Here is a 26,286-nt window from a genome sequence, read left to right on the forward strand (position 1 = left end):
TAAAAATTGCTAATAAACCAATGATGATGAGAATAGCTAGTTAGCTACCAATTGCTCCCACCGTTTACCCGTCCGTTGCTAAATTTTTCAAGTTTGACCTTCAGAGTTATATTTCTTCTGATTAGGATCAGAAACTCTACCGATAGTGCTCTGAATGTCAAAGTAAGGAAATTCAACATCGGTCCGGGTAAACGACGGGAGTAACGGGTAGGCCAGCGGGAGGGCCAACTCAAAACGTGTCGCGGGCCATTTTTCAAAATTCGTATAGAGGCCGCGGTCGGCATGACTTCAATAACGAGATAAAAATTGGCAACGCAGTTCTTGATCTAAGGTTCACCAACCGCGTTTTGATAACTCTACGTCAGTACAACGCTGCGCTAACATGGGCGACGGGCATAGTTACCACAAAAGAAATAATATGTTATTGAAGAAATACAAATACACCAAAAAATGTCACGATCGTTACTTTCATTCTATTTTGAACCAAGAGCTGCGCACGATAACTGACAACACTCTTCAGCAACTAAAGCAGGGATGGCCAACCTTTTTGCTGTTCACGGCCGCATTTCGATTACTCATGTAGCCTGGCCGCATTCCAGTGCATATAGTAATCAACTATAACTGGAGGCCAAATAACCACGTTAAACTGTCCAGTGTCCAAGTCCATTGTCCATAATTGCCCATTGCCAGTAAACTACCCGGACCAGGGATATCTAGACTAGATATCCCTGCCCGGACTTATCTAATGAATTTCCTTACTTTGACATTCAGTGCACTATCGGTAAATTTTCTGCTCCTTATCAAAAAATATATAACTCTGAATGCCAAAGTTGAGAAATTTAGCAACGGACAGGTAAACGGTGGGAGCAATGGGTAGCTATTCTCATCATCATCATCATCATTGGTTTATTAGCAATAATACACCACAAAAATGCGATAAAATAGCTACGAATTGTATTGCCTGTATTGTTTGGTTGTAAAGAAGGATGGGAGGTAAGAATCTGACTGATTGCTAATTTATAGATCTGCTAAGATTCGACTTTTGCACTATCTTTTCCGTAGAGTTACAGATGCAATGATGCGTGACAATGAGCTATCAGGGTACTGTAGGGTACTCCCCTAGCATATGCCATTGCATTGCAAGTGCACTGTGGTCAACTGCGGCATTTAGGGGTTTGCTCAAGTAGAAGTACTGTGAGCCATGGCAGAGCAGCTGCAATCTTAACGTGTCTGACGTTTTCGATCGTTCGCATCCAATCTCCTATGACATACTACCCTGTAGCTGGGAGCCTGCAAACAAAACAATACCCTACTGAGTACTGATTTGCTCAGCTGTTATCCTAACAAACAATATAGAAAGGCGTCGATGCATTGCTACGGTACATATAGATCGCGGTGGAGATGTGTTGCGGATTTGCAGTTGAATGTGATCATTTAATGAGCTGTATTTTTCAGGCATTGCCATTTTATGTTGGTTCACTCGTTTGCGAAGATATCAACCGATGCCAGCTTGATATAAGGTGAGTTGGATCTTGGATGTATAGTATATAGATTCGACCCTTCACTTTCAGTCATTCATACTGGTAGCGGCAGCTTTTGTGGTGTATGGTGGTACGATAACACTCACAAGGCGTGACTGCCACTTATACCTCGGCCCCTTTCAATCTCTTTCTTATCAATATCAGACCAAGTGATTATTGTTATACCGCATTAGGTACTGTCACTGTTAAGAAGTTGACTAATTCAATCATTTCAATGTGGATGTTAGCTTGATTAACCGCTCATGGTCGTTTCAACAATGAACACCCTTAAATCTGCTGCATTGCATCATATCATGGTGTGTTTTGTGTATTACATTGAACATTATTGATCTGAGCATGACTGCATGAGGATGAAAATGATATAGAACCACTAATTGTATAGTGGTTTTGGTGACATTCGTTGCCAACAGGAGCGTAATATTTACCAAAACCGGTCTTAAAGTACTGTCACTCTGGTTATGAAAAGATTATAATCTGGTCATGCACATGGCACTTCACTCAAACTCCCCAAAAAGTTGGAAATCGGCATTGTTACTAACGATAGTAGGGCGGTATACAAGCACAATTTTTGTGCCGTACCAATTGTTTCGTCACATGTTTCTAGACAGAGTAGACTAGTATTTTTCCATGACTCCTTTATGCCTGAATATTGAAATTGACTACAGTATTGAATTTCAGACAAAAGCATGTATGTCTTCAATGTTTTGTTCAATGTAGTGTTCTGTATTGCTCTGTATTTGTTTTGGGTTGAACGTTGAATTGAAATATCGAGCTTAATTTAGTGCAATGTTTGGACTTGCCTTGTGACTATGTTTTTACAATTTCTTGATAGATAGCATCGACAATTATGATGGGAGCAAGGAGGAGAAATTTACAGAAAGATGGTGGCAATACCCTTCCCCTGCACATTCACGGCCACAGACGAAATCATTCGGGATGGTCGGGCCCCCAGATTTTCGCTATCATAATTGTTATGGGTGAGACTAGTGTTTGTCATTAAAGAAATATGGGTGGTGCTTACGGGACTTCATGTCTCTAGGGCTATGGATTGAATTTGTACATTTTATATATACCAGGCTTGATTATAGCTCGGTTGTATTGCCGACAATGTGATTAAAAGGTCTATTGAATGTAGTAGAATTTCGACATCTTTTTTCATTTTATTGTGCATTGGTACCAGCTAAAATAGTTGCTGTGTGACTGTAATCGGTATTGTGTTTCTTCTGTGTTTAGGAATGTTATGTTATGGTGTTATGTCGTGGATATCTACTTATCAGCGCAAAAAAATGCTTTACACTCCTCAGCAATCTCAGAAAGTCGTCCCCGAAAAGGTGGACCTGAATCGGTTCTGGGGCTCTTATCGTCCGCAGGTAGGACCAATTTCTATTTTGTTATGCATTACATTTCGTAATTCATTTATTGTACAGGTGTATTTTGGAATGAAAACTCTGAGCCCCAAGTCTATTGTAACTGGTTTGATGTGGCTGGAACAATATAAGGCGTACAATAAAGATTTGCCGCTCCGTCACTCATGTGAACAAGGTGTGATCAGAAATTTTACACATGAAACTAATTTCGAGTGCAGTGTTGAGTTGAATATAGGCTTAGTTAATGAGATGAATATTTTATCTCCTATAATGTCTCTCTAGTCGTAGGTTTTGTTTTGAGCAGTGAAAATTTAATATCAGGCGATGACCTACCTAAATACGGTTGGATTGCTCATGATGGTCAAGGATTCGGGATGCAGGACATCGTCGAAAGGAACTTCATTCTAAGGACGGAATTCGTGAAGCGGTCAGGCGGAGATCACGGTGGCGACTGGTCCTGGAGGATAACCGGGAGAGGGGTAAGAGCGGGCTAGGTAGAATTCTCTAATTGAGACCAACCCTGATCGAGAATTCCCGAGTGTATGCAACTTAGTAGTGCATGCCCAAGTGATCATGGATCTGATTGATCCAGGATCGTGAAGTAAACTCTAGATTTTGTGAGCAGCTTTTAGTATAGCATGGAGCCTTCATTATTTTAAATTGTGTAGTTTGTAGAAACATGAATTTTGTACTATTTACATCAGCGCCGGCCAACCGGTGGCCCGCGAGAAGGTTTTGGGTGGCTCGCGAGGTAATTTCTAATTTTATCAAAAATGGATTGTACAGATTGTGAACTTGTAAGGTCAACCAAATATTTGAGTTTGGCCGCAACACTTGAGATGTGATGACTAAATTATCATTTCCAACGCATTGGCCTATGTATGAGTCAGTCACATATTGTTCGATCTTCGTACACTACAATAAAGCAGAATAATTTGCGATAGATTTATCAAAAGTAAAAATTTTCTAGACGCTTCGCGCAACATGTTGTCACTTGATTTCTTGTTTTTAATATTGTTGCCCCTTTGTGAAAATGAAAGAATGCCTAATGTATCAGATTGAGTCTGACTATATTCGCGATTACGAGACAAAGTGACGTTTAACATATGCGACTTTGCGTTTGCGCTCGCAGAAAGACCGTCGACTATGAAACCTAGGCACAAAATGATTGACGCATGTTGGTCGAAACTTTCGATATCGGTATCTCCACTTGTCCAGGCGCCGAATAGTATAGTCCTCGCAAACTGAGCCCACCGATATACAGCAGGTCCGCAATATAGTCACATGACAATATTATTAACCTATTAACTTCAAGAAATTATCGCGCTTCGCGCGGCTAGTGGCCCGCGCAATAGTTCGGCAATCGAATGTGGCCCTTTGACTGAAAAGGTTGGCCATCCCTGATTTACATGTAAACAACAAATAGGTGTAAAATTAAACAAGTTACTCTCTTGCCTGTAAGTCTAAGTACTGAGGATTGTCATGCGGTTAAACTGTGCACTGTGCAGTGCATATGACAATGTTTGAGACTTTGAGCCTTGGAAACTGACTACCAAACTGGCACTGCATGCTAATCGATGATGTATTGTCTGAAAATAGGGTACAATGATATCACAAAGTAAGCAATGATAGTATTTCGCACTATATTCTGCATGAAAATTGATAATTTGTGAATACTGACGTACGGTTTTGTTTCAGAGTCATGGCGAGACTACGATATCTCTCTTTTTCTACGTCGCAACCGATGGTGAAGGAGATATCAAGCCAAACTTTGTGAAAGGCAGCACAGACAATATGATATCATACATAACAGGTATAGACATATGGTACACAATATTGACATACCGGTACTGCCATTATTGGCAGGACGTACTCATGACTTGACGTTAGCTTTCCATTGGTTACCCCAGTAACATTGGGTCACAAAAGCAGGTTCAGGTACAAATTTTTACACGTTAAATTAATGACATCTAACCAGCCTGTGGACATTGGGAGCTGTTATGCCTGATACAAATCATTCCTAGCGTCATCAACCAGAAATTTGTAAATTACTTGATTGAAGTTGTTAAATATTAAATGCATCAAATGATATTTCGGTTTCATGTTATTGCCTAGCTGCAAAGTGCCTAATTGCCAGCCAGATTCTCCACGTAACCACTACGGTGTTTTGTTCATGTGGAATTTAAGCTCTGTTGCAATATCTATTTTTTGATTTGCAAGACCCGATTTCATTTTGTTGTTACTCATGCAGACATTATGAAATTCCTGGATTGGAGTTGTTGAATATTCAGTCGGATCCAATGATATTCGGATTTATCCCGTTGCCTAGCCGCAACTTCCAAATTGCCAGATGATTTCTCCAGCTAACATCTCTTATTCTCGTGGCAACTTGAGCTCAGATGCAAAATCAACTTATGTTTACAAAGCCTTCCGTCATTTCTCTGTTGACTGTTTGACAAGTGAGACAGATGATAATAATGAGTGCAATTATTTTGTCTCAAATTACCAGGTCACACTGCTGACCTTGGGGATTTTGTCATCCGATTTCCGAAATCGAGCGCCGGTGGCAAGCAGACGTTTCACCACACTGTCACAGAGGTGGAAGGCTTGCATAAGTTGAAAGACGGAGTGTTGCGGAAGCTTTCCGTTTCGTCAGTGAGTTCTAGGGGCAGCGGAGGTAAAAAGGTTCCGATGTACTTTGTTGTGGAAGGCGATACTCCAGGGTCAAAGGTGAAAAATCCAAAATCCAAAATGGTCGTTCATCAGGTATGTCTCACAGGCCTGAGGCTCTCTAACATTACCATTGAAATGTCGGCTTTTCGCAGGTTACCATTGAAACACCGTTCGAAGTCGAAATGCTGTTTGAGTCGTCTAGTTTGACAACGAGACGCACTCCTCTATCTGGATCGACGTTCACAAACGCCCTCGGCACTCTGCGGGCCAAGTTTGACCAGAAATTTGAGTACAGGTTTGTTGTGAGCATGTTCCGTTCTCTCCTAGCATGGTAGTAATCGGAATGGATATCTGACGATCAGCCACCTACATTGTTTCACTTTAGCTGTTGCTCTATAATTGGTTACTGATCATTGCGAGAAACAGTTTCACTTCTTGCTTCTAAGGATTAGGTTTGATTGTGTTTGACAGTTTTTTAAGTCCAATCACTTCTATTTTAGCTTTGATTGGTTTTGTTTCTTGTTTCGAAATTGATAACTGTCATTGTTCAGATTGATGTAAACATGGCAAAATTGCCTTCTGTATTTCGATCGTGGAATATGTGTTATGAAATAGTCTACCGGTACTTGAATCAGGGTTATAATGACTCGAGTCATGACTCGACTCGAGTCACGATTTTCTGATGACTCGACTTAACTCGAGTCATTTTCTCAAAATACGGAAATGACTCGACTTGACTCGAGTCAATCTGTGTATTGACTCGACTTGGACTCGAGTTATTGCACATGACTCGAGCCGAGTCATATGACTCGAGACGCAGACGGCCAAGACCAACATATCATTGTCATTTCGAAGAATAGTTAAGTAACCACACTATTGGGATTTCGTCTATTGGTACTGGTACTTGAAAATGCGACCAGGAACTGCTAAACGTGATGAAAATTAGTATATTATAAAAGCAAACCATTCGATATCACCAAACAGAGTTATAAAAGGTGGGCTTAACAAGACATTAACAGGAAACTGGGCAGTCAACACAATGACTTGGACTCGACTCGAGTCATTATACCGTGACTCGGACTCGACCCTCTTTTCGCTGACTTGGACTCGGACTTGACTCAGTGGTGAATTGAAAATGACTAGACTTGACTCGAGTCAAAACTATGAAACTGAGATTGATTTGTGACTCGGTGCCTTGTGGCTTGGTTACAACCCTGACTTGAATATTGCTTTCAGGACTAGATTCATAGCAGTAGAATATATTAACTCGAAGACTTTTCATGTGCCCTTAGTCAAGAGTTTAGTACCGCCAGTCACATTTCTAATAGGCTACTGCTATTTGCCGAGGTGGTCAAGCTAGTCATCTTTAGTACACCAGTAGAAGTAGGTCTAACGTCGCAAATTTCTGAAGCCTACTTGAGTAATCTGGAAAAGTAGAAGTGCTTCATTATTGACCACCTCTGGCTATTTGTAGTAGAAGCCGAAAGCTACTGGAAAAATGATCCAAAACCAGATTTCTTTGATGTTGCTGCTGTCGTTTCAAATTTCATCTTCCATGTTTCCAAGCAGGGTTGTAATGACTCGAGTCGTGATTTTTTGGTGACTCGACTTGACTCGTGTCATTTTCTTAAAAATGAAAAATGACTCAATTTGTGTATTCTCTCGACTTCTACTCGAGTCATTGCGCATGACTCGGACTAAGTCATATTACTCGAGACTGGTTCTAGTAAGACAGACATTTCATTGTAATTTTGAATTATAGTAAAGTTATAACACTATTATTTTTTCGTTTATCAGTACTGGTACTTGCAAATGCTACCAAAGACTGTTAAAAGTTAGGAAAATTACTATATTATGAACGCGAAGCATTCCATATCACAGAGTAGAGGTGTAATAAGTGGGTTTCTCACGACATCAACTTGGAACGGTCAACATAATTACTTGGACTCGAACTCGAGTCAAAACACTATGACTCGGACTCGACACTCTACTCCGTGACTTGGACTCAGACTCGGCTCGTCATTGAATTGAAATGACTCGACTTGACTCGAGTCAAAACTATAAGGGAGATTGACTTGTGACTCGGAGCCTTGCGACTTACAACCCTGTTTCCAAGTGGCCCAAAGTACTGCGGTTTAGATGTGCTTCGCTGGACTGTGAGCTACAGTTTAATTTTGTCTTGTACAGATTCCCACTACGTAGCCGCGGCTACGGGGAAGAAGAAGTCGCTTTTGCCAAAGCCGCATTCAGCAACATGATCGGTGGGATCGGACACTTCTACGGGAATTCTATCGTACAATCCGAGCATTTCCCCGAGCCGATTCCGTACTGGGAAGCCAACTTGCTTACCTCGGTGCCTTCGCGGTCCTTTTTCCCGAGAGGATTTTTGTGGGATGAAGGTAGGCGATTGTGATGCTATGTCAACACTTTTTTTTGACTTTACTTGCATACAGGTTTTCATCAGCTGCTCATCAGTAAGTGGGATAGGGAGCTTAGTCTGTTAATCTTGTCTCATTGGTTGGATACGATGAACGAGGAAGGGTGGATTCCACGGGAGCAGATATTAGGCGATGAAGCGTTGAGTAAGGTAAGATTTTAATATTGTACTGATTCCTTCAGGGATATTAGGAAAATGTATATGCTATTTGTTACTTGAATAGTATATTCATATTGAAATGAACCTGAATATTTCCGGCTGACACTCGTCAGGGGTAATCATCAGCAACTGAAAGAACATTGTATATTTGTGACTTGGAAATTTTATCAAAGAGTTTACCCTGCCGTTCTAATTGAAGAGTACTTGTCAGTCTGTTAAAAATGTAACGGGATAGAAATAAAATAAGAGTGATTAGGGGGCAGTGGGTAGGAGTATAATGAGAACGGGTAAATGGCAATAATTGGTGATGTTATGGTTACCTTTAAATTTAACAAAACAATCTTTTAAGGTGCCAGCAGAGTTTGTGGTTCAAAGAAACACCAACGCAAACCCGCCTACGTTTTTCCTTTCCTTGAAATCTATGATTGCCGACATGAAAGAGTCTCGTAAAGGGATCAGCGAAAATGAACGGGCCGTGTTGGCAAAGATGTACCCGAAATTACAGGTGAAACTGTTTGCTGAAGTCGAGTTAATGTTGTTGAACTTATAGCTTCAATTTGAAGATTTTATGAACACGGCTTCTCAAAATTTTGGTCCGGGCTGCGAAGCTTTACATGTTGGCAAGTCCTGGATATAATCGATGTCAAAGTTGCTATTAAATCAAAAAAATCGTTTTAACCTTACATTCCATGTCCCTGTAGTTTCTCATATATGCTAGCAACATGTCCCTGTAGTTGCCATAAAATCATTGACTCGTTTCTGCGTGTCATCAGCTGGCTATTCACAAGCTTGAAATGTCTATTAGCGGACGTGTAAAAATGACACTTCCAAAATAATATCGTAGAGAAAAAAAGTTTGGGACTTCCAGCACGTATCGTCATTTGCTCTGTCCAAATAGTTTGACAATGTAGTGATCGTGGTGTCATTTTGGATTTGGGGATAGATATGATCTAGGTTGCAGAGATGAGCATGGATTAGGATTAGGTTTTGAAAAAACAGGATTTGTGAAATTTCGTCGGATTTGGATTAGACATTTTTTATAGAACGGATTAGGATTTGGATTGGATTTACCTATTTTCTGGGAGATTGAAATGTCGTGTGGCGAATGGCGACAAACTTCAGTCAGATCAGTTATTAATGTAATTATGGTTACTAAGTTATCTTGAATCAAGTGAATCGTTGGTTGTGAAAGAAAATTTTCGAATCCCTCCATTGCATAAATTAGTATTTTTTCTGAATTTCCAGTTGGAATCGGATTAGGATTGGACGTGGACTTGAACATAAAAAAGTTATGGATTAGGATTTGGATTTGAAGGTTCGGATTTGGATTGGATTAGGACATAGAAATTTCAAATCCGCTCATCTCTGCTAGGTTGATGATTGAGAATTTTCGCTTCTGAATTTTCTTTCTTGTGTGCACAGACACATACCATACTCACATGTAGATGCATGCATGGAGCTGTTTAGAGTGTCTTTTAATCCACTAAAACGACCAACACACAGATAATCTGAGGGCTGTGCAAAGGAGCAAATATACAATACATTTTATTTTAATTAGGCATGGTACAACTGGTTTAATACCACCCAGTCCGGACCGGTCCGCGGATCGTACCGTTGGCGCGGAAGGGACGCAAATTCCGATACGGAACTGAATCCGAAAACATTGACTTCTGGATTGGACGACTATCCGCGGTGTTCGCATCCGAACGATAAGGAGAGGCATCTGGACTTGAGGTGTTGGATGACGTTCGCGTCGGACACTATGGCGGAGATTGCAACAGAAATCGGGCGAGGTGGGGGTCAATCGAAGGTTTTCCAAGTCTATCATCACGATACCGTGAATTATGGTTTGAAAATATACCCTGAACCCCACCGTCTCCACGGTATAGTGCACATCCTACAATGAAGATGTCAAAGTAGAACCGTAACATAATTTGACGGCTCATTATCAGAGGTGGTCAGTACGGTACTTCTACTTCTTCAAAGTACTCAAGTAGGTTTTGCTACTCGCACTGCTTCAAGTAGTCTTTCGACTGCTTTTACTTCTATACAGTTTTAGGCAAAACTAGGCCTAGAATACTTACTTGGAATTCACTTCATCTTCTTGGCTCTTGTACCTGGGTAGAAATTTATGCCGTTAGTTCTACTACACTTGAATATTAACGATGCCTTCTTTGACTCTCTTTTCTCACTATGTTAGAGTTTACCAAGCAGGTTTCACCACTACCATGGTCGATTGTATTCGTTGTATATTACTGGATGTTGGCGAAGGATCATTTGTTAAAAACCTAATCAATAGTCAGTGTCAACAGATAGTATCATATTAATATGTTATGAGCGAAACAGTGACAGCTGCTGAGCACTGTCGAGTGTCGGTCCTGTTTGTCAATTACCAATAACAGAAAATTGTAGAACTAAAGATGCTATTACTCCAAGTCTTATTGCTGACTTCGATAGCAATGCCTTTATATAATCGGTATACAGGAAATCTTTATAATTTCTTCAGACCCCACGCCCTACGAACAGACCGCGGAGTATTTGAAAGATAACAAACTGCTCGATGAGCTCCATTGGTCTGATCAACTCAACATGTATGCCGATTATGGTAATCACACGTCAAAGGTAATGACGCGTCTCTTTTTCCAAGATAACTGCACTGTGCTACGTGTGTTGAATTTTATTAGGTCAGGTTGGTTAAGAAAACGATTCCGCCCGCAAGGCCCGGATTGCCTCAGACAGTCCGTACCGTCCGTCAAACTCTGGTCGAGCCCGAGTTGAAACTTGTAAATGCTAGAGGGTACGTCACATTGTTTCCGTTTCTGCTCAAAATTTTGGAGCCAGATTCTCCCAAGCTGCTCAAGATTCTTGAAGACTTGAAAGATACAGAGCTGCTATGGACCGAATATGGATTAAGGTTGTTACCTCTATTCAGTTTTGTGTGTCAGGACGGATACTTCTGATTGTTAATTGTGGGCCCTTCCGTTTTGTCGATATGTTAATATGGAATGGAAAGTATTTTAGGGCACAGAGCTTTAATATACATTCAAATAATATATCCATTACGTCAGGGTTGTAACCAAGTCACAAGGTTCCGAGTCACAAGTCAATCTCACTTTTATAGCTTCTATTCAAGTCACGTCGAGTCATTTTCAATTCACCACCTGGTCAAGTGTGAGTCGTAGTGTTATGACTTGAGTCCAGGTAATTATGTTGATTCATAATATACAAATTTTTCTCATTTTCAACAGTTTCTGGTCACATTTTAAAGTACCGATACTAATAGATGACATACCTATATTTAGTGTGATCACTTTACCATTCTTCGAAATTACAATGAAATGTTGGTCTTGGCCGTCCGAGTGTCGAGTCATATGACTTGTTCCGAGTCGTGTCCAAAAATCGTGACTCAAATCGGATTCGAATCGAGTCATGACTCGAATCATTACAACCCTGCATTACATAAATATATTAAAACCAAAATCTTTTGGAGTTGACACTCTTCAGTCTTCCTGGGTAATCGTCACCAAATATGGAATCTCAAAAACTTTCATCTAGCTACATTGCATGCATCCAGTGTTGACGCCATAGAAACAAAAACAACATGAAGTACGTAATATACGTATTATACTATTGAAATGGAATGAAAAGTGTTGTACAAATACAAGTAGTAGAAGTCACACTTTTAATGCCAAAAGTATCTTGCTGCCCACAGTGCTAGGTTGTAGCAACAATCGTCAACCGACTTGAGTATGAGAGTGAATGAGAGTGCTTTTGGCCTCTTGCCTTCACTATTAAATTGGGATTTAACGTGTGTTTAACCACGTTTCCAGGTCCCTGTCGAGAAAAGATCCACTGTATATGAAGCGAAACACAGAACATGATCCACCGTACTGGCGTGGGCAGATTTGGATCAATATCAATTTCCTTGCAATCCGCGCGCTGAAGTATTATTCCACCGTAGCAAAATCCCCAGCATCAACAATGGCAGGGGAGATCTACCGCTCACTGCGAGGCAATGTTGTAAAAAATATCTTCGATCAGTACAAAAAGACGGGCTACATTTGGGAGAATTATAATGACAAAACTGGCGCAGGCCAGGGTTGCCACCCGTTCACAGGGTGGTCGGCGTTAGTTGTGCTTATTATGTCGGAACAGTATAGTGAATGAACATTGCATTTCAATTTTTATGTTTAGGCAATCATACGTTTGCACCCCCGACATTGTGCCTGAAACCTATCGTGTCTTTTCTTCCATTCTTATAGCCGAGGTCCTCAGTCGTACATATATGTTTTGTACTCGTAATCTGACGTGTACAATGTAACGCAATGTAGCCTTGAGACCAATGTTCCCTCTAAGCTGCGCAAATGCGCAGTGCTGACACGGTCTTTGCGCATAGAAAATGTAAGTTGCGCACAAAAAATCCAAAGTGATGAACTTTTCTTTAGTCGTTATCCACTGTTGTCCAAGGGTCTGCGCAGTGAGTTGGTGAGTGTGCGCTTCAGCAATCCGGCCCGCCAAGTACTTAATTTTCCTATATCCGGCCCGCCGATTGGAGAAGTTGCTCGTCCCTGGTATAGATTATAGAATTATATATCAAGTGTGACAAATTCACAACATCATTGACTTACTTTCGTTAGCGGTGGATTCGGAAGCACACCCGCATATCATATTCGTTGAAGTCTGTCCCCTAAAATTAGTTAATTGCGTTGCTGTCATGTAGGGCATCGTGCGCTAGCGACTCTACAATATACCAAATCACTCGGTCAATGTTGTTTTCTACAGATCGCGTTCATGACTGATAGCCAATTAGGTCTGACTTATTACTAGACTGATTTTTTTGCACTAAAAAACGAAAGATTTTGACCAAAAAATAAAAATTTTGACGTTTTTTTACCTTAGAAGTCAGAATTTTGACTCAACATGCAAATTAGGTATTTCCCATATAATGTTAGAATTGTATTACTTATCTTCATTTCTGGTTGGAAAAACTTTATTTTAACGAAATATGGCCCTATGAAGAATTCCAGTAGTTACATAACGCATTGTGGTAGAAATAATTGAAACTGTTTGTAGTACAACGAAAGATACTTTCTTATATTCTCGGGTAGAAAGTGTCTGTCCTGACTAGGTAGCTTGCCAAGAACGGAGAAATAACGTTCAACAGCAGCAGTTGGCTGAAAACACAGAAGTTGTGCGTACACTGCTGGTGACAAATCGTATCGCTTCATTCTGGCAATGGTGTCTATATCACAATTTTTCATCATGCGCTTCTTGATATAAAAACCATGCAATGCCCACGCAGTCTTGCTTCAGTTGAGATATTGCGTTGAGCGTAGCACCATGTCAACCTATTTGTTTCATTTGAATGTTTCTGATTCACAATGAGCAGACAATGGGCCGTCTACAACGGTAGGCCTATAAAGTAGGCTACAAGATGTAAAATGTCAAGTGGTAAGTTCACTGACAGTGCAAATCTACGATACAAACGAAATGCTGGTTGCAAAAAAAGTGAACAATTTTGACATTTTTTTGACCTAACGCTACAATTTTGACTTTTTTTGATATGTCAAAAAAAAATCTCCCTACTTATTACTATCAATCGGCGTACCGTGAACAGTGGAACCATATCCGCGGTTGGACATTACCTATTTACATTCCAACCTCGCATATTCGCATTAATTGTACGGTATTCGAACGTAAAATGCAGGGTTGTAATGACTCGAGTCATGACTCGACTCGAGTCAGACTCGAGTCACGATTTTTTTATGACTCGACTTGACTCGAGTCATTTTCTTAAAATGGGAAAATGACTCGACTCGACTCGAGTCAATATTTGGATTGACTCGACTTGTACTCGAGTCATTACGCATGACTCGACCCAAATCATTGACTCGGCTTATTTTATATGACTTGAAGATGAAGAAATTTGCGAATCATAATGGCTAGATCAACGCATCCGACGAATTCTGCCGACATCGCTATTTGTCACCACTGCTTTCGTTGCACTTGTCTGATATCAGATATGCCGCCGTAAAAACAACAGAAAATGATACATAGTAGCAATGCATTGTACAAAATCGTCCAGTGATGAAGAGGTAATAGATCCTCCGCAATTAAAGTAATCAAGACTTTTCAATTATACAAGCAAACAATTGAATCAAAGTTCAATTAGAGCCAATGAAATGACTCAGATGGTGAAGAGACTGATAAGCTCATGTGTAGATTTGAAGGCGATGATTCTTTGCATTTTTGGGCGACTAGAAAGAATGAGTATTCAATGCTCTTCAGTGTGGTTCAAAAATGCTTGTCAATTCCTGCGTCTAGTGCACTAGTGGAACGTGTATTCAGTAGATGTGGATTCATTCTACGGCCATGCCGCTTTAACATATTTGAGGATCTCCTTTCCACATTAGTATTTTTGAGGTGTAACTCATTGATTTGATCTGCTGTCTGTGAAAACACACAATGCGCCTCGTCCATTTGACGTTTTGTTAGGTATGTGCATTGTGCACGTGAGTAATAATGAATGGCTAGTGTTGTGTGATGTTTGTACTATATGGCTGTTCTAAAATAACTTCTTTTTTATTTTACTGGGTGGTTACTTGATAAAATTGTTATGTTGCATAAAAGGAACAATGAATCTGGCTTAATTTGAAAAAAGTGGAATCAATTATGTGAGAGGAGAATATTTTGGATTTGAAAATAAATGGAGTATTTTAGTGAGAAATTCCTTCATATAATATAATTACATAGTAGTAAGCCGACTATTTTTTCATATCAAAAACATTCTACTCTAATAACTTCACTTTTTCTGGTTGGAATTGAGTCAAATTTGCTATGAATCATATTTTTACACATTGTAACAATATCATGAGATAGCCGGTAAAATTCGAAAATCTCTATTTGTAATTAGTCTAAAATTTTCTTTCATAGCATTGCATTCTACTGGTTGGAATTGAGCCAAATTTGATTTTTTAGGCAATCTAGCAATTTTAAGAAGTAGCCGGAAAATTTGAAAAAATGGTTTTGAACAGCCTCATTGTACAATTATTTCTCCAATGCTGTAACTGCGATGTAGTCTGTAATGCAATTGGGAAAACCTTTAGTATAATCAAAAGGTATCTGTTCTGTTGTCACTGCACAATGCACATAGTTGCATGCACGCTTTTACAGCATGCTGGCCTGTTGTCAATACCTCTACATAAACATGCATCTATTGATTCTCTATCAACTAGTATCTTGACGTGAATTTGTTGGTTCTCTATCAGATAGTATGTAGACGTGAATTCGTTGGTTCTCTATCAGCTATTCGTGAGCTATCGTCGATGTGTTCATAATAAAAACTGAATGCTTGTATTGGTGATGTATCAGACTGACAAGAGAGATATTTGATTTTAAGTTCTAAGATTAGTAAAGTTATCTTTAGCATCGGTAAATGAGGTCAGGACCTGTCCGTTATCTGCCTAAATAAACACGTGCCAAGACTCTGATAGGGACAAAATGAGCATGTTTCGCAAACAGGGAATTCGATATCACCCAAGCAGGATTGAAAACATGAGTTGAACATGACTTCAATACTGTGACTTGGACTCGACTCGAGTCATAACACCATGACTCGGACTTGACCCTTTAAACGGTGACTTGGACTCGGACTCGAGTCTGTGATGAATTGAAAATGACTCGACTCGACTCGAGTCAAAACCACAAAAGTATGATTGACTCGTGACTCGGAACCATGTGACTTGGTTACAACCCTGGTAAAATGTCACCGGAAAGTAGAGGAAAATACACAAGTCACAAGTGAAAATATAAAGACGAACATGGACGGTTTTAACAGAATGGGAGAGCTTTTGTTGAGCGTAATGGCTAGCTCCGCCTCCACTTACACTCACAATTTCGGACGCATTGTAACTACACTTGAGCTCATCACGCGATTGAACGCCATGATCCTGACCGTTGATTCCCCGTACCATCCACGACCGCCTATCAGATATTCATTCTGACTTCGGTGACCTCATCGATCTTCTCTCGAGTGCATGTTTAGATGTATTTATGTGTCCATATGTCTGATGCGACTCTTAACTGCAATAATATATTAATAAAATACGCGGCTCTTCAGCCCAGACTGATTGGCCGTACCTGGTATGGGTATTCATTAACCGGTGTGGATTTCTTAAGGAATAATTCCATCTGGAAGGTGGTTGAAATGTGACACTGTTCTTCTACCTCCATTCATTACTTAACTAGTGCGATTTTAGGCTACTTCCTCTGCCTAGTCTCGTCTCAACTCTCAATCGATTTATCAAACTATACTTACATGAGTAGGCTACTTCTCAGGCCGTTTGTTTCGTATTCTGCTGAAATAGCATTCAGTCACATGTAACTTGTTTCTGGTTTGACTGGCGTGTAGGGTTGGACAAAATCGAGTACCTGAGTGATTCGATTCGGAAGCACGTAATATGCGTCGAGTCGAGTGACCTAGTATCACTCATCATGACGTCATAACAGAATGTGATACGTCGAAGTTCAAATATGTACCTTTTATGCGATCACAGAAAAAAACATAATGTCCACCACAATGAAGATACAGATCTCATCGCACTTCGAGCTATTGGTAACGTCAGAGCCATTTTATTGCGAGGAATTGTGATATTGAACGCGAGGCGGCGAGGGAATAAATCTTTGCGATAACGATTGCGAACAGTTCAAGCATTTAGAAATACAATCATCACATATATTTTCTGAAATATGAAACCAGGTCGCGGGTGTCTGATTCCATAGGCATAGATGACTCCAAGTTGCTTCGACACCTTCCTATCTTTTCATTGTATGGCATTTTTGTGGTGTATTGAACTGATAAAAATTGCTAATAAACCAATGATGACGTCCATAACCGGACCACGACCTGACCCATCGATCCCACCTTCCATGGCATGCCTCCCCATTTTTGTCGCTTGCTTTTTTCTATACCATCTTCATTTATTTTTCATTCAGTGTGCATTGTGCAATCTGCATGCCTCGTCTTTACATTTCCTAGGCCAAGGTGGGTGTCTGATTCCATAGATTTACTCCAAGTCGCTTCGACACCTTCCTAAATTTTCATTGTATTTTTGTGGTGTATTGAACTGATAAAAATTGCTAATAAACCAATGACGAATGAGGAAAAACGCCGGGTACCGCGTGCTGGCTGCTGGTGACCCTAATGTGAAATCGCCCACTAACGGTCTCCATTCCGACAAGTCACGACGCCAAAGGGGGCGAAGACGAGCTTTGAGTCTAGACTTCCTTCTCGTACCCGTTGCGCATGGTTTACTGGCGTTTTTTGGTTGCTTCTGTATTCACGAATTTGGCGGGCTGTAGCTATAGTCATACGAATGCGGTTCGCATATGTTAGAAGTCTCGACTCGAAGGGGACTTTGATTGCTGAATTCGATCGCTTCATCGTATCTTGTAGTTCGTTTCATACTTCGACGTGCCGGGAATTGGTGACCTCGCTGCGGACCGCCAGCGCTAATTTTATATCATGGCCTGGTTTAATATTGATATTGTCGGATCAAGGATATAGTAGCCTACACTTGTGGGGTAATTTCTGGTTATTGGGAAGGTGGCTACGTGAGTTCATCTAAAGCTGTTCAAATTAAATAATAATCATGGTGCTATAGTGAGTGAGGTCTTGGCTGTATCTGTGAGTAAATGGATAATGCGAATGTAGGCCTATTACCTTTTCTGACTGCTGGTGACGAGTGGTGACTATAACAGGCGACAATTGCGTTGTAAAATCTTGTATTGCTGTCTTCGAAAGACATAAATTGATGAATTACCCCAAGAATTACTGATCTATAATTAATTACCTTATGAGAAAGTGCTCCTGCTGGCTGATTGTAATCCAGAAATGTTAAATTGATACTATTCAGTATTCTCTCTGGTGTCATATAATTATGAACTACGATACAATTCACTGATCCTGATTATTTATTTTCTTCATCATTTTACCAATCATATCCCAGCTAACTTGATAATTCCTTTTGCATTACTTGAATTTTTTCAAAAACTAAGCGCTATGTAGACGGGCAGCATTCATTTTGTCGCTTACTTTTATGTTATCCTTACTTTTATTCAGTGTGCATGCCTCTTATTTGCATGCTGTAGGCCAGCGTGCGTGTCTGATTAAAAGACTACTCCAAGCCGTTTAGGCACTCTCCTATCTTTTCATTACATCGCAATCATGTGGTGTATTGATTTGATGCAAATTTGATAAATAGAATGATGATGAAAGGGCTCTATTAGAAGCCTATTAATACCTGGCAGATATTTCACAATCCAGGCACCAGCCTAGTATATTAGTTATCACAGGTATTTGATGACTTGAACTGCAATTTTTTAGTTTACACACTTATGATTTGTCCCGTCGGCTATATTAATGATATCTTGAATTTTGGATCTATAAAGTGTTGATAATTCTACATATGTACCGTATCTTTTCCAGTTTTTCTTCAAAATAGACAATGAGTTCTTTCCATGATATGCTCGGGTACGCGTTAGCTGTACTGTGTCCAGCTGCCGTTGTCACAATCAAATACGCATTGACACAATTCACCGAACTTGGCAATGGCAAAGTAGTTGTAATCACCGGTGCAAGTTCAGGAATTGGAAAGGCATGTGCAAAAGCATTTTATGCCCAGGGATGCCGTGTGGTGTTGTGCTCCCGGAATGTCGTGAAGCTAAAAGCCGTAAAAGAAGAATTATTATCAAGTAATTCTGATCGTACCACTGTCGAGCCGTCGATTGTACCACTCGATGTTTGTAACCCAGAAAGTATATCAGAAGCAGTGGAAATAATCCAATCCATGTTCCCCGGTGGTATCCACATTCTTATCAACAATGCGGGTATATCATTTAGAGGAGAAATTCTATCGACTTCAATGGAAGTTCACCGGAAAATTATGGAAACTAATTATTTCGGACACGTTGCTGTTACTAAGGGGTTAATACCTTTGATGATGAGATTGCCATACAAGAAAGGAAAACCGAGAGCCAATATTTTGAATGTCAACAGTATCCAGGGGCTAATATCGATTCCTCACCGATCTGCGTACTCCGCTTCTAAATTCGCATGTACTTCATTTTTCGACTGTCTCCGCGCGGAATTGTCAAGTAAAGGTATAATGGTGTGCAACGTGTTTCCATCCTACGTCAAAACAGATATTTCCTATTCTGCTCTTCGTGGAGATGGGTCTGATTACGGCAGGCTGGATAAGAACCAAGAAACCGGTATGGATACCGGCTATGTAGCAGATCAAATTTTGCGAGCCATCAAGTATAATAAAGAAGAAGTCGTTATTTCAGATCTGATGCCTGTACTTGGAGTGTGGCTTAGATTTCTTGTGCCTTTTGCGTACTTCCGTAACATGGATGGCAGATCGAAACGGAAATTGGATTGAATATCGTTATTGAATATCATCATATTTATTATTTATATTCATTAAGTTCGATATTGTTTTCATACAATCTCAGTTCGTAAGCAATGTTATCTAGCCGAATTTAATTATCAATTTCTGCTTTTCAATATCAATTATCGTTTCATTGCCTTGAGACATATTTCTTGTGTTAGACTACTAGGACAGGTGCTGGTTTAGATTAATAATTATGCAAGTGGTATTAAGCAACAATGCAGTGTAGCTACAGTTCAGAGGATAATTTTGAACCATAGTGCGACTAATTGTAAGGCTACTTTCTGTTGAGCACAACCTTATTAGTTGAAATTTCGTGATGCAAAAATGAGTTTCCTGAATATTGAAATTTGGTAGCTGTTTTTCACTGTTGGTTATGGTTGAGATTTTTTTAGTGCCAATCCATTTTGATGCCGTCAAGTGTTACATCATATTTGAATAGTATCCCCATCAATGCTGTATGGGCGTACCACCTATGAGCCAATCTACTAACTTATTGATTGATTTGATTAGATTCTGTTATGTTATAGTGATCATGAATTAATTACCTCTTATGCTATAACAGACAACATCATACGATGTAATGACATCACTGAGCCCTATTATCGGAAGGCCAGGTTACTATTACGATATTCCATGACCCCTGAAAGTATAGCACCATCGTATATTTGATGCTTTTCTCTGTTGACTTTAACACTTTACATGGGGTATGGTTTGCTTTATTTATTTCTCTCATAATTTATGTGACTGTGGCTGAATTGCATTTCTTTAATTATACTATAATGCCTTTGTTTAGTTGAATTCATTGTAATCTAAATGTCTAAATCAAAAGGACACATTGAAACTCTTATCTCGAAAGCATCAAAAGCCGCGAAAAGCGATCGAGAAGTATGGAATATTATACTAGATTATTGCCTATACTGGATTTTTGAGAATAATTGATTATTTTGATTGCAGCTTTTTGCGAAAGGTCTCGCGTTCGGAAGATGGTGGAATGATGTCGGCGAGTATGACAAAGCGGCTTATTGGATTACTAAGTATCTGACGGTTTACGATAAAGATGCGAAAGCACATAAATTACTTGGGGACGTTTATGAGAAATTGGAAAAAACTGACTCGGCGCTCGAATGTTACAAGAGCTCATTGCGTGTAAAACCAGAACAGGTGACTGCTTTGTGTTACGTTGTAAACTGTGATTAGTCCGTTGATAGTCTGTTCAAAATTTGTAATTATAATGTGAAACATCTGTACTGAACTCGTGCGTACTTCTCTTCAGCCGGACTTGCTTTTGAAAATTGCTGAAATGCACGTGAATCCAGGTCCCACGCAGAACGCTGCTAGAGCCCAAGTTTGGCTTGACAAAGCTGCAGGATCTTTGCCCAACAATCCGCAGATCTACAAATTAAAGGTAAATACCGTTCAAGTACATATTGATTCTAGCATTGGCAAGAGTCATATGTCGTTTTCAAATCTACTTGCATCGTGGCAAGCTATGTTCGATTGTTCGTTTATAGAATTGTGACTGATGATTTGTTTGTTGAATGGCCTTATCCAGAGATGTGGTTCTCAACATTTTTGTGAACCTTAGAAAATGGAAACGACCTAAATTGTAGTGAAGAAAAAAAGTACGGAACTCGAAAGCAAAGAATAGTAACTTTAATTTAATGATAGATTTACTGTTGTTGTCTTGATTATGATTGTTATATGTGATTCTCTTAAATCTATGGTTTTGACTTTTGGGTCTATTTTGTAAGCAATACATAGGCCTATTCTTAATTAAGCGCATTGTAGGTTACTTTTAATCAGTTGGGTACGCAACATACTATAAATTGATCTTACAATGAATCCTCAGTAGACCATGAGCTGTATGTTTAGTCATGATGATGCAACTGCTAATCACATATAAATCAGTTTAAAATCAATGTTTTACTTCTCAGATTAATGTAAAGTTGAAAAATTTCAACTATTTTCCCGGTTTTATTGATTGAAAAAAATGATCGTTGCCTGGAAAATAGGGTGGAGTGAAAAAAAGAAAAATTTGAAATTCAAAAAGTGCCTTTGATATTTGGTCCCAAATCTCAAATGAATTACTTCTATCATAATTTCAGGTTCTTGCGCCCTCTAGTGGCCGTGCAATTTCACCGAACGAGCCAAAAATAGCTAATTTTGCCATATCTGGATAACCGCTTATGCTAGAAAGCTGATATTGGGCTTAAAATCTGCGGAAGCAGCATGTTTCTATCTCACTTCAATAGAACTTTGTCTTGAAAATGTACAGAAAAAAAGTTACAAGCCAATTATTGATTTTTAGACCGCCATTAAAATGTTGGTTGATTTTACCTAGTTTGCAATGCCAATTTGCATGTTACAATTTGTTACATTGCTGCTTTAACAGCAAAATCTTGTTTGGTGGACCAATGAGTTGATTTTTATACCAACCTAGCATAATTTTGATCATTAAAGAGAATGATTAAACTTTCATCATATTACATGATATGATGATTTATGATATGAAGTTGGTGAAAAGGGTATCTTCCTGTTCAACTCTACAACAAACGATAGGCCAAGATTAAAAAAGTGAATCAGTTGCAGTAAATCAGCTATATAATTTATATATTCATGTATGCTTTGTTGAAAATGAGGATTTTCATATCACTTGAGACATTGTTAAACTGTTTTATATATTATACATATTGTTCAAGCTGATGTACTCATCTTTGGAGTATTCTGGAACTTTCATAGTCAACCTCAAGTCTCCCAGTAGAAGTGATGATAACTCAGTTTGAAAGTGTTCTGGTTTCTGGTGTATCTTGGAGTTGGTCTTAAAATACTCTGGTATATTGATGTTAAAACTGACTCCTCCATGTGTAGTATCATAGGCCGCTGCCTGTATGAAAAGGTCTCTGTAATATACTTTGCTATGTGTGTGAATTGAACTGATATTGTCTAGTATAAGTACAGATTCAGAATTTCATCATGTTCTACTTATAGCGGATTGTGGTTTATCATATGTACAAGTACTACAAGTAATTGACATATTGTTATCAGGAAAAAGATCCAAGTCTGTTGTTGCTTGCAAGAAGTTGCATTGTGGAGAAACTTTTCAAAGTGTTGATGGTTTTCCTTCTGGAATCTCCCAACTGAAGACAGTTGAAGACAGTTGTTCGATCACAACTAAAGTGATCAAAGTTGAGCATACCCTCATTCACTTGTCCTTTAGTTGGGAGTATTCCAGAAGGAAAACCATCAACACTTCGAAAAGTTTCTCTACAGTGCAACTTCTTGCAAGCAACAGCAGATTTGGATCTTTTTCTTGTTATTACTTGTACATAAACCCCAATCTGCTATAAGTCGAACATGATGAAATTCTGAATCTGTACTTATACTAGACAATATCAGTTCAATTCACACACATAGCAAAGTATATTAAAGAGACCTTTTCATACAGGCAGCGGCCTATGATATTTTAAGATCAACTCCAAGATACACCAGAAACCAGAACACTTTCAAACTGAGTTATCATCACTTCTACTGGGAGACTTGAGGTTGACTATGAAAGTTCCAGAATACTCCAAAGATGAGTACATCAGCTTGAACAATATGTATAATATATAAAACAGTTTAACAATGTCTTAAGTGATATGAAAATCCTCATTTTCAACAAAGCATACATGAATATATAAATTATATAGCTGATTTACTGCAACTGATTCACTTTTTTAATCTTGGCCTATCGTTTGTTGTAGAGTTGAACAGGAAGATACCCTTTTCACCAACTTCATATCATAAATCATCATATCATGTAATATGATGAAAGTTTAATCATTCTCTCTACTAATCAAAATTATGCCAGGTTGGTATAAAAATCAACTCATTGGTCCACCAAACAAGATTTTGCTGTTAAAGCAGCAATGTAACAAATTGTAACATGCAAATTGGCATTGCAAACTAGGTAAAATCAACCAACATTTTAATGGCGGTCTAAAAATCAATAATTGGCTTGTAACTTTTTTTCTGTACATTTTCAAGACAAAGTTCTATAGAAGTGAGATAGAAACGTGCTGCTTCCGCAGATTTTAAGCCCAATATCAGCTTTCTAGCATAAGCGGTTATCCAGATATGGCAAAATTAGCTATTTTTGGCTCATTCGGTGAAATTGCACGGCCACTAGAGGGCGCAAGAACCTGAAATTATGATGGAAGTAATTCATTTGAGATTTGGGACCAAATATCAAAGGCACTTTTTGAATTTCAAATTTTTCTTTTTTTCACTCCACCCTACTGGCAAATGCTTCAAAACTGTGTTCCTCAAATTTTTCGAAATTCAAGCCGTAACGGTACTGCCGCTGCTGCATATTCCTATCGAGGAATGTGTAATTGCCTATGCCGAAATGCTATGGTTTATCATGGACCAAATTCAAATCGATTGTTGGGAGCATGTCACTTTTTAAACCAGGACAGTCTACACCCCATTCATACTTCTTACATATCGAATATTCCTGATATTTCGTTAGATGGAATTGCTGTTCGCGCAAGACGCTTTGCCGTCAAAATTAGAAGATGCAATGCTGGATGAACTGAAGAAGCGACCGGGTGACCCCTCGCTGTATGTGGAATATGTAACTTTTTTGAAGGTAATTCCCAGCCCGTTAAGATGCTTTGTCCGGGATCGCCATCCTCGGCAATGTCTGTGTGATTTAGAATCAAGAAAGAGTGGAGGAAGCCTTTTCGTTTGCGTTGAAGACGGACCGGAATACTCAGCTTTCAAAATCCGTCGAGAAAGATCTCGAATGGATCCAGTGTATCATCGACACTTGCCAGGTAGGGATAAGTGATTGCTATTTCAACTGTTGAATTGTTGGCTCCTCTGACTAACTGATTGATGATAAAGGAAATATTGTGTTACGTTGTGTTCTATTGATCTGTGAAGTGAGTTCCTCTCGTATTGTAAGGTGCTTTCTGAGATTTAAAATAACTTATTCCTATCCAGCAACGTAACTTGCAGGAAGGCAGTCGGTATATTTATCTCAGACCAATTGTCTGTATGATGAACACTATAACATCGAAATACCGCATAAAATACAGTGTCTTTGTTTTGAATTCAATCCATTTACAGAGGTTTTGTTGAAATTACCACCTGCCGCTTCACCATCTGTCCACTGTTTTTTTAGTTATTACGTTACGACAAAATTATTTCTATATTTTGAACGCCGTGTGGTTAGCTAGATACTGCCGTTCGCTCCTAATGGGACTCGGTGGAAAAGCTTCAAGTGTAATAAATTTGGCAATATGAACATATTGTTTGTCTCTTTGTCGCGATGTCGAAGCTCTGCTTTGTCCACTTATTTTTTAGTTATGTGCAAAAAATTTGAACACATTTGTCTACGAAGACTCTGTGCCTTGTGTGCTGACAATTGTGGTATTTGTGGTAGTGGTAGATGAAGTGTTCATAGTTGTCTTTTTAGTGCAGGCTGAAAATGCTATCAGTCAAAAACCGACCACTACGTGAAATCATGAACAAGTGATTTCTATTGTCGAGAATGTCTTTTGCAATCTCGCTTAGATCTAAAGTCTTCAAAACAACAAGTCTGTGACGTTACTCAATGCGAATTTGTGGTTAATTTCCTTTTGGCTACTTTGTTACTTTTTGTGATTCTGCTTCAAGTTATAAAATACGACGACATATTGTTTAGGAGTATGCGGAGAAGAAGTCCAACAACGACGTCACTACGGAATGCATCAATGCGCATTGTCTGCTATTGATGAGCTTATGCAGGATTGTGTGGCTGTTTTTTGAGCAAGAGCTGTACGATGATGCGATGGAGAATTTGGCCGCGTAAGTTGGCTATTTTCTGAAGACTCGCGATCTTTATTCCATATGCGCACACAGTGATCAATAGATAGCGGTTCACATAATGCTTCATTGGGAAAAATGGGGAAACATTTTCTGAAAGCGAACGTCCTTCCTGATTGAATCCATTGATTCACAATACAGTTAACATTTTGTTTTGTTGTATGAAAATGTTTTGTTCCAAGTATAGCCCTATTCTATTAATGAGCACTAATATACCATGCCATCTGCACTACTGTATCGTGTCACTGCCATGTCTGTTTGAATGGGATTTGAGGAACTTGGTAATTTGAGGTCTGTGATGTACTATTTACAGGTTGGATTGTAAAGTACTGTCAGCTTTGGCGCTTGGAGGCTCGACCGAGACCGAGTCAAACAATTGGATAGCGATTTTAAACGAGTCCAAGGGACAGTTATATTGGCTTTGCGGATTGGCGCTGATTCACTTGGCGACCAAGGTATGACTTTGTGATTTTTGACCGCACTTGTGATTGAGCCGATGTCGGTTTCAGGATAAGATTACGTGGATAGAAGCTACAAGGTTATCGGCCGCTTGCTACTGTAGGAGCCTGTCATTTCCCATGCCTGATGTGTCGGACACGTGGGTAGCTAGGTGAGGTTTTGTTCATTGTTAGTTGTATGGTATCCAGTACTCGATGGTAGTACATATCCAATTGTTTTATTGGTTGTGCAAAATAATTTCGATGATAATAGCTTCAATTTATGCTATACATTCAAGTTAGTCATTTGTGAATGTGATCTTTATGTTAGACTTAGATGTAAAATTATATGTTATGGCTTGTCTGCAG

At 39.3% G+C, this 26,286-nt stretch overlaps 3 protein-coding genes across 9 annotated transcripts in view; all 3 read left to right on the forward strand.

The window, feature by feature from the left end:
• The first annotated feature begins 1,138 nt into the window (after nt 1-1,138).
• On the forward strand, nt 1,139-12,395 carry LOC145454605 (mannosyl-oligosaccharide glucosidase-like). Of its 2 annotated transcripts, XM_080332601.1 has the most exons (16): nt 1,139-1,379; nt 1,456-1,520; nt 2,374-2,518; nt 2,775-2,911; nt 2,969-3,083; nt 3,230-3,387; nt 4,607-4,721; nt 5,418-5,674; nt 5,734-5,876; nt 7,769-7,980; nt 8,035-8,168; nt 8,527-8,682; nt 9,736-9,970; nt 10,684-10,799; nt 10,862-11,091; nt 12,008-12,395. In XM_080332601.1, exons 3-16 carry the CDS (start codon nt 2,389-2,391, stop codon nt 12,342-12,344), a joined length of 2,475 nt encoding a protein of 824 aa, XP_080188727.1. In that variant the 5' UTR covers nt 1,139-1,379; nt 1,456-1,520; nt 2,374-2,388; the 3' UTR covers nt 12,345-12,395. The 2 variants fall into 2 exon arrangements, with proteins under 2 accessions (XP_080188727.1, XP_080188726.1); XM_080332600.1 differs by having other exon boundaries at nt 1,139-1,520.
• Nucleotides 12,396-18,052: 5,657 nt separating this feature from the next.
• Nucleotides 18,053-20,423, forward strand: LOC145454607 (peroxisomal reductase activating PPAR-gamma-like). Its single transcript, XM_080332602.1, has one exon. It carries the CDS (start codon nt 18,683-18,685, stop codon nt 19,616-19,618), a length of 936 nt encoding a protein of 311 aa, XP_080188728.1. The 5' UTR covers nt 18,053-18,682; the 3' UTR covers nt 19,619-20,423.
• Nucleotides 20,397-26,286, forward strand: part of LOC145454604 (E3 SUMO-protein ligase RanBP2-like) — a 44,986-nt gene continuing 39,096 nt past the window's right edge. For all 6 annotated transcript variants that reach the window (XM_080332594.1, XM_080332599.1, XM_080332595.1 and 3 more), the window contains exons 1-8: nt 20,397-20,515; nt 20,585-20,791; nt 20,904-21,035; nt 24,141-24,260; nt 24,328-24,447; nt 25,320-25,462; nt 25,794-25,935; nt 25,990-26,090. In XM_080332594.1, coding sequence (XP_080188720.1) covers nt 20,444-20,515; nt 20,585-20,791; nt 20,904-21,035; nt 24,141-24,260; nt 24,328-24,447; nt 25,320-25,462; nt 25,794-25,935; nt 25,990-26,090 — 1,037 coding nt within the window. In that variant the 5' untranslated portion in view covers nt 20,397-20,443. The remainder of the gene's footprint in view (nt 20,516-20,584; nt 20,792-20,903; nt 21,036-24,140; nt 24,261-24,327; nt 24,448-25,319; nt 25,463-25,793; nt 25,936-25,989; nt 26,091-26,286) is intronic.

This window comes from Botryllus schlosseri, chromosome 13, assembly GCF_051294905.1.
Source record: "Botryllus schlosseri isolate E-star chromosome 13, Bs_hap1, whole genome shotgun sequence".
NCBI lineage: Eukaryota > Metazoa > Chordata > Ascidiacea > Stolidobranchia > Styelidae > Botryllus > Botryllus schlosseri.